General features: G+C 38.2%; 1 protein-coding gene across 5 annotated transcripts in view; it reads left to right on the top strand.

Annotated features, from left to right (window-relative positions):
* The window catches only part of Mpp7 (membrane palmitoylated protein 7), a 256,221-nt gene that overhangs the window by 50,262 nt on the left and 197,543 nt on the right, over positions 1-8,416 (top strand). For all 5 annotated transcript variants that reach the window (XM_023701932.1, XM_023701930.1, XM_004641864.3 and 2 more), the window contains one exon: positions 5,213-5,370. In XM_023701932.1, coding sequence (XP_023557700.1) covers positions 5,334-5,370 — 37 coding nt within the window. In that variant the 5' untranslated portion in view covers positions 5,213-5,333. The remainder of the gene's footprint in view (positions 1-5,212; positions 5,371-8,416) is intronic.

Genomic DNA, 8,416 nt, shown 5'->3' with positions numbered 1-8,416 from the left:
ATGCTATGATGACAGTTTATTTATAACAAAAAAGTAAGTGCAACCTGGATTATATTCTTGGACTTTTGTTCTACTTTATTACATGCTACAACTTTGTAGGACATAGTTCCCATGAAAGATATTACTATAGAGTTTAGAAATATTTGTGGTGGTAAAGGCGGTGACTCTGCAGGTGTGTCCAAACCTCCATGTTAGTGACTGAAGGATCACGAGGATACTTTTTTGGAAGCTACTCAACACTTGGGATGTGTTGGAAAAGACATGACATGAAGGTGCTGTAGGAACAAACCAGATGAGGTGGACATGAAGTGCATATTTTTTTTCATTTTAAATAAGATAAACTTAAACAAAGGTACTGAGGGAACAGCTGAGGGAAAGGAAGAGCTAAGGTCTGAAGACCTTGTGTAACTTGGTTAACCCCCAGAAGAACATGTGAGGCAGAGCCACTGTCTGTGTTTGACAGCCAGGGAAGTTATGTAGACTATTTAGGGCAGCGCTGTGTGCTGTGATTAGCCGTGTGAGCTCTGAATTCGCGCTGCTCACTGTAGAATCCTGTCTGTCTGCTGGTGTAGGCCAAGCTGCCTGCCAGTTTCTGTCACGTACCAGAGCTGTCACCAGTTTCCTCATCTGTAGAACATGATAATAGTGTTTAAAAAATGAGATTATTATTATTACACATACTGTGTTTTTAACCTCATGTCTGGGAAATTGTCCTCAATTGATGATAGTTATCTCTGACATTATTCATGATGTATTATATGTAATACATATAAAATGCATAAATCTAATGTATATTTTAAAATTATTTTGTGTGGCTTCCCAAGGTCTCTTTCCTTGTAAGTTGTGATATGGTAAGAGGGAGGGCTCAATTCTAAATGCAGGGCTGTTTCCTACCACAGTGCACATTCTCTTCATCAGAGGACCTCTGGGAAATTGGCTAGATTAGAGGAGGTGAGGTGGAAATCAGATGGAGTTGTTCATGAGAGCTGGCACCTGTTGGCTGCTTGCTGTAGACATTAGTAGCTTCCGCAGTTCATCTCGTCTTGTGAAGCAGCTTGGGTGAGATCACCGAGTTGGTGAGGCAGAGCTGGGATGCGCTGCTCACAGAGGCCTGCCTAAAGGGCTGTGCACTCATTTTCAGCTATTCTGTCTTCTGTAAGTGAAATAATGAGGTAGCCTTCAGCTAGAAGGGAAGTAGAGCTTTGAGAAGCTGGGAGCTGGCCACATATTGGGATATTAAACAGGCACTTTCTTAGTCTGTTTGGTAGCAGAGTTCTGTGTTTTGCTCAGACGCTCGTGTTTTATCACCAGTAACACATAGCCTTGGTAGTTGCTCTTGAAGTCATAAACTCTCTTCATTCATTTTCAAGACAATGTTGGCCAATACCCAGGCCTGAAATTTACCTTTCATCTGTTCTCTTACGAACAATGGCTCTCCCTTGCACTGATTCATTCATAGCTGAGCTCATTGCTTGAGGACGTGCTGCAAGTTGGCCTTTGCTGTGTTCCCACACAGTGTTGTACCTGTGCTTTCCACTTGAGCACAGAAACCACTGAAAGGATGGGCAGTCAGGAGTCCCGGGAGCTATTAGTGTTACTCGCAAGTGTGTCCCCTCCGTGCTTGGGGGTGGGGGCGAGGACAAGCACGATGAGGAGGCGCTGCAAGCTAGTGCCATTCTTGATTCACACACAGTGGCCAAGGTGCCTGTGGTCTGACCCACTGTTGCTTCTCAGAGTTGGTGCCAAAGACAAATAACACCTCAATACTTTCTCAGAGTAATTTGACCTTATGAGCCCCTCGGAAGGGTGCTGGAGGCCCCTAGGAGTGTATCGACCACACATTTTGAGAACTGCAAATGGAAAAGATATAAACACCATTTTATGTGAGCAGCCTTTTGCCATGTAGGTCTATGGGGCTCCTTCATATTACACAATTTATGAAGATTCAAACAGTGTTAACAGATATCAGCTACTGCTTGCATTGGCTAATACACTAATGAGTCTTTCAAGTTGAGCTTTAAAAATTATATTAAATTTATATTTAAAAGTTTACTCTTGTATTTTGGAAATGATCTTTAGTTGGTATACTGAAATAACACAAGCTGTTAACGTAACTGTTACTTTGTGAGAACAGTTAAAGTTTTTATGTTCCTGAATACTATGCCAAATAGGAAGTGTGTTTTTAAATTACTCAACTTCTTGTTCATTTGCATTACCTGACTGTCTCTGCACAGTAATAAAAAATTTTGCGGTCACTCTGTCACTCGCTGAGGAATGTCGTCAGTTTTTGCTTTACTGGAAAGCCAAAGCCTTGTTCCAAGTGCTTGCGTTTCTGCTCTTGGCCACTAGGTGTCACAAGAGCCCCAGAAGCATCAAGTCAGGGCTGGGAGACACTGAACCTTGTGTGCTGAGACGTCCACATAGTTCACTCTTTCCACATGACCGACGCCAGAAGAACATGATACAGTGTGATATATAGAAGCAAGGTACAACTGCAATAATGAAATTTCAAAACCGAGCCTTTTTAAGGGAGAGTTGTGATAGTTCTTTTGGGAATTGTAAATGCTTCAGGTGCACTTGATACTGCTGTTATGTTCCTGGCGTTGGGTCTTTCTCTTTATTTTTTTTTGTGGAAAGATGGATTGAACTTCAATTTAAGAATATTCAGTAATCCCTCTCAGGACATACTGTAACAGCTGGTATTTTTGTGTTGTAGTAAATCGATTCCATACAACAGTCAGTAATAATTATGGCTGGGTTCTGAAAAATTCCAAAGCATTTTCAATAAATTTAGCCAAAGAAAATAACACTATTACACAAAAATTTAACTTGGAAAGTTAAACCTAGCAGTGCTACTTTGTTCCATAAAATCTTAAGGATTTTACTGTTTGGCATTCTGTTGAACCATTAAAAAATTCGTACACATACATAGTACTTGTATATGTTCTCCGTAGGTAATTACTTTGAGTCTACAAAAAAGAGAATTACATTGTAGTAAGTATACAGCTTTGGACACATTTTTAACCTTGAATACTTATTAGGAAATAAAATTTGAGAAATGCCGAGTTCTTTCATGTGGCAGTATTAGCTCAAAAGTACGTTTTGATGTGGAATGCAAAATTTTTGTTAGTATTCATAGAATGAGATTGTACCAAATTGCATCAGATTATAATTTTGTTTGCTGTAAGTTGACATATGTGATGTATGTGTTTTATAAAAGAAGAAACATAATTTTTTAAGCCATCAAGGAAGTGGATTAAACTGCACTATATTGAAATATATATATATATATATATATATATATTTAGTACCATGTAAATGATGATTTTTCTCATGATATAAAGACCTTAAAGTGCATCCATACATCTAAGTAGCCACCCATGTATGTGCATATATGTTGCCCTAACAGTAGTACATAGATTTTACTACTTTTAACTGGTTTTCTTTTCTTCAATATGAGCAAAAACAACTGCTCATTAAGTGCATTATTTAAATTATATGTATTTGTGAGGTTATTTGCATAAGAATATGTCTACCCTTTTATAAGGAATTTTTTTTTCTAGTTGAATTTTAATGCTTATTAGAATAATTTGTGAAATGAAAGCAAAGTTGCCTTTTTAAGTTACAAGGGAGAACAGATTCTCAACTAGATAGCAACGAAACCTTGCTTTGTCTTTACTTTTTAATTTTTAACTTAGTTACTTATTCATTGGGTATTTAAAATAACCACCCTCGTATTTTTAGTTAGCATTCTCCTATATGGATCTGTATGCATGTTTCTACTACGTCGGTCTTTGTGATAATATAAAGCAGATTTCAAGACATCGCAGAGGCTGGTCCAAGAAAGCCTATCTGATTGTAAACTTTTTATAAAGACTTTACTTGGACAATTAAAAAGCTACTTTTGATGACTTTAATGAAATTTTAGAGTTGGATTTTTTTCAAGGAAAATCTGGCCAGCTCAGTTTTCTTTATTCTGTAATATGAATCAGCAATTTGAATGTACTCGGAATTGAAATGAGCCAGATTTTCAAGTGTTTATAGCATGTTTTTCTTGTTGTCCTTAATATTGTCAAATCATATTTTTAAATGACTGAATTTGCTGTTTAGTGAATTGAGGAGCTTCACTGAAAAATAAATTTATATATGCCATGATGTTCTGATTTCTACAAAAATCTAGATGGATTGTATTTTCTATTATTAGATACTGGTGACTTAGATTTAAACCACATGGTCTTCCTCTAGGTGTTAGGCCAATATAAATTTTAATCTTACTTTAATCTTTCTTTTGTGCTTTAATTTTAAAATTATATTGCCTGAATTTAAGAAAACCAACCTTTCACATAGCCAGCTTCTGTTTTATGCAAGATACTGTGATATATGCTTTAGCATATATAATTATTAAATAGTTCTAAATTATTACCTCCATTTGCGTGTATGGAAATTAAGATTTAATAAGATTAAATAACTTGACCCTTACCGTAGATCCAGCAGGATTAGAGATTAAGCCAAATTGTTGAGCCCTTGTGCTTTAGCTGTTCTTCTATACTGTCTTTACTGCTTATTTTGGGATAAACTTAGGATAGTTATGGTAAAAAAAAGTTGATACTTTCTAATATCCATCAACGCTTATTTTTTACTAAAAGACTTTATTTAGTAGCTCAGATCCTTTGGCTTAGTTTAGATTATCATTTCTATAAGCCTATAATAATAGCTTGCTTTAGTGTTAGTAAAACTTCTTTCAAGGTTATTTGCAGTTTTCAGTTAGAGAACTTTGCAGTCCTCATCTCAGAATGAGCTCTTTAAAAAGCACAATTAGTTCTAGGTCACTGACAATTCATATGGTCTCTGTTACACATTTGGAAGTGCAGCTAGAATTATGATAACAGAGGGAAGGAATTTTAGAATAGCTTTGACTTACAGAAGCTTCTTAAAGTTCTCCATATGTCCCATCAGTGGCCCCCAAACCAAATGTAAAAATCTTCAAGGAAGCTCTGACACGTGCACAAAGAGCAGTCATGTTTCCAATTAGAAATCACACACTCACACCAGAAACTCTTCCGCCGAGTATCTGCATGTTGTCTATAGAAGAAATTCTGTAGAATTATACTTTCTCCATTAGTATGTTGAAGTAAGAAGTTTGAATTAGTTACAGAATGTTGCAATTTAGTAATATTCATTATATACACACAAGTGTTTCTTTTCTTTCTAGAATCGGCTCACGCCACACACATATCTCAGCTGACACGGCGGCTGCAGGCCTCTGAGCTGGGGCAGCCTGTGCTTTCTGCGGTGGGAGTGTGGAGGGCCGCCCCTCGCCTTCAGCCTGCATCATGCCAGCTTTGTCCACGGGCTCTGCTAGTGACACAGGTATGTGAGCCACGAGCTGTCCTTCCACCTCTGCCTAAACCTTTTGTTTCTCGAGAACCCTCAGTAGGGCTGTCCGAGTGTGCAGCTAGGTCCTGCCTGTGTCTCTGTGACTAGCGTGAGGGCCATCAATCAAATCAGCTGAGGTGTGTCCTCCAGAGCTGCACGTCACTGGAGGCTGTCCACCAGCTGCTGCTCTGTTTGCGGGGTGGGAGGTCACAGTGATCTTGTATAGGTTTTCTTTTGGAATAGTACCAGCATTTAATTTTTTAAAAATTAGGTACTTAAAACATACAGGAAATTCTGGCAAATACCATGAGACTTGCACATATTGCCCTTCACTAAGATAGCAACAGGCATGAACTTCTGATTACATTTGCATCAAACGTCTGCCTCTGTTTGTTTTCTTTAAGGAAGACCCACCTGCACTCCATCCCACCAATCCTGTTTTCATTTTCCCTGGTATCAGAAGTGAAACTAATGTATGTGCCCTATAACTGATGTATGACAGAGTTTAATTAAAACTAGTAAGCATCTTTCATTTTATTATTGGTTATAGATTTAGAGATACATGATATAAACATTCCAAGAATGCAGGAAGATCATGCACATTTCTATATAAAGTCTCCCTTCTGTTCTGATGCAGGTGGGGGTGGGTGTCCTGCAAGGGCCTTCTGGGTGCCTCAGAGCAGCACTCTTCACAGGTGTGGTCTCATGGATGCTTCTAACAGTTTTAGGAACTGGGAGTGGCCAGGGTAGGTTAGTGGTGGAGGATGTGCTTGGGACATGTGAGCTCCCAGGTTTAATCCCCAGTACAAAAAGAAAGAGGGAGTGAGGGAGGGAAGGAAGGAAGGAAAGAAGGAAGGGGGAGAGAGAGAGAGAGCGAGAGAGGGACAGACAGACAGACAGGCAGACAGACAGATAGACAAGTGAGCAAGCAAAGTAAGAAGCTTGTACAGGGTTGGGGTTGTGCAATGCATTTTTATGATCTTGCAAAAGAAGTAGTGCTGTAAGATAACTGAAAAGTATGTTCCATGCTATGCTGTCCCTACTGAATTGGGGTCTGCTGGCCCCATTCTTTTGCCAATGGAGATAGTGGCCTCAAGATAATGGTCTTAAGATTAGCCCATTCCTTTCACAGCTATTTTCATAAAGAGATGAAGTACTAAGTTTGTGTTGTATTATGTTACATTGGTATTTTCTTTTTCAGTATTTTTCAATACCATTCTTTGTTATTTTCTGTCACACCCATACTTGCATTTTGGTTAAGTTTTGTCTCATCTTTATCCATTAACAGTGATTTTTTTTTCCACTGAGATTTACACTGAGAATTAGTTTTTGTTTGGGAAAATTCTGATTGTTAATCATTTATTTAGTTTATTTGATATAGGGTCTTGCTAAGAAGGTCGGATTTGTAGTGATCCTCCTGTCTCAATCTCCCCAGCACTGGGATTACAGGCTTGTGCCACCATACCTGGTTTTGGTGGCTGGCACGACATGTGATACTGGGGATCAATGTGGGTCTCTGCACTTGCCAGGGAGATGCTTAGACCACTGAGCTATCTCCCCAGCCTCTGATTGTTAAGTTATATAAATTTTGTCTTTTCCTAGACATTATCTTAGAAACCAGTGAATGTTTGAATTTTTTTTTTTTTAGTTTTTATATAATCCCATACTGTGTTTTATTACATAAAAAATGATCAATTTAACTTTTCATAGTGGTTTGGAAAATTATAGATAAAATTTATTTGAGCTACAAATTTACTGCATCGGGTAATGAGTAAGTTTCCTACTTTGCTAGTCATCAAAATGTGTTAGTGTAATTGAATGCAAAATATTGTTTACATACAACTCAAAGGATGGTTAAAATAGAGTACTTGTGAGTCATGCGGCAGGTTAGATGTCAATTATGAAAAATAGCATAGGCTGTTTAGAATTTACAGAGAGCATTCCCATACATAGTCATCTTGTTTAGTGCTAATCTGAACAACCTGATTAACACCTTACATTGTAGAGCTTTTGACTCCAGCAGCTTTTGAGTGAAGGAAAAATGTGTCCTTTCCAAGGTCTGGGTACTTATGGAAGCTCCAAAGTATGGTGTTTGCATCAGATCTCTGTAGATCCCTCTTATGTCCTCCTCCTCTTTCAGTGATGGTTGACCAGTTTGGGGTCTTTTTTTTTTTATCATAAGCAGCATGGCTTAGCAACATTGTTGATGTCACCAGCAGAATAAAATAAAGTGTGTAACTTTTTGAGACCCCACAGTATGGAAAAAAATGTGATTAAACAACTACAACATGAAAAACATGAGCTTTTTGTGCAACAAATACATATAGTCTGGAGGGTGGCTCAGTGGAACAGACAGCACATGCTTAGCATGTGTGAAGCCCTGGCTTTGATCCCTAGCAGAGAGAGAGAGGGACAGAGAGACAGAGACAGACAGAGACAGAGACAGAGACAGAGACACAGGCAGACAGACAGACAGACAGACAGACACACACACACAGAGAATATTTCCATTTGTTTAATGGCCATTCATTTCTCTGTGATTATCTGTTCATATTCCTCTCCCATATTTTCATTATGTTTCTTTTTCCAACTCACAATATCTGTTGTACATTTTGGACCTCGTTTACTTGCTCAGTTTGTCATACTGGTGAGACAATACAATATTTACACATATTTATTTCACTTGTGAGTATGGTCTTGAGTTGCATTCATTTACCTATAAAGTCTCTAGTTGATCCTTCTTTGTGGCTGAGGAGTACTCTGCTATATATAAAAAAAATCTTTTTTTAAATGCATTCCTCATTTGATGGGTATTTGGGTTGTTTCCAAGACTTAGCTATTACAAATTGTGCTGCTATAAACAGGGGTGCACTATATTGCTGTAGTATGATGGTTTTAATTCTTCTGGGAAGCTACCCAGAAGAGGAATAGCTGAGTTGAATGGGACCTGTAATGCTAGTTTTTAAGGGAATCTCCATACTGATTTCTGGGTTGGTTGTACCAGTCTACACTCCAACCAGCAGTGGAAAAGCATACTCTT

The sequence above is a fragment of the Octodon degus genome, unplaced genomic scaffold (assembly GCF_000260255.1).
Source record: "Octodon degus isolate 3935 unplaced genomic scaffold, OctDeg1.0 scaffold00144, whole genome shotgun sequence".
In the NCBI taxonomy this organism is placed as follows: domain Eukaryota; kingdom Metazoa; phylum Chordata; class Mammalia; order Rodentia; family Octodontidae; genus Octodon; species Octodon degus.
This window is presented reverse-complemented; position numbering and strand designations above follow the sequence as displayed.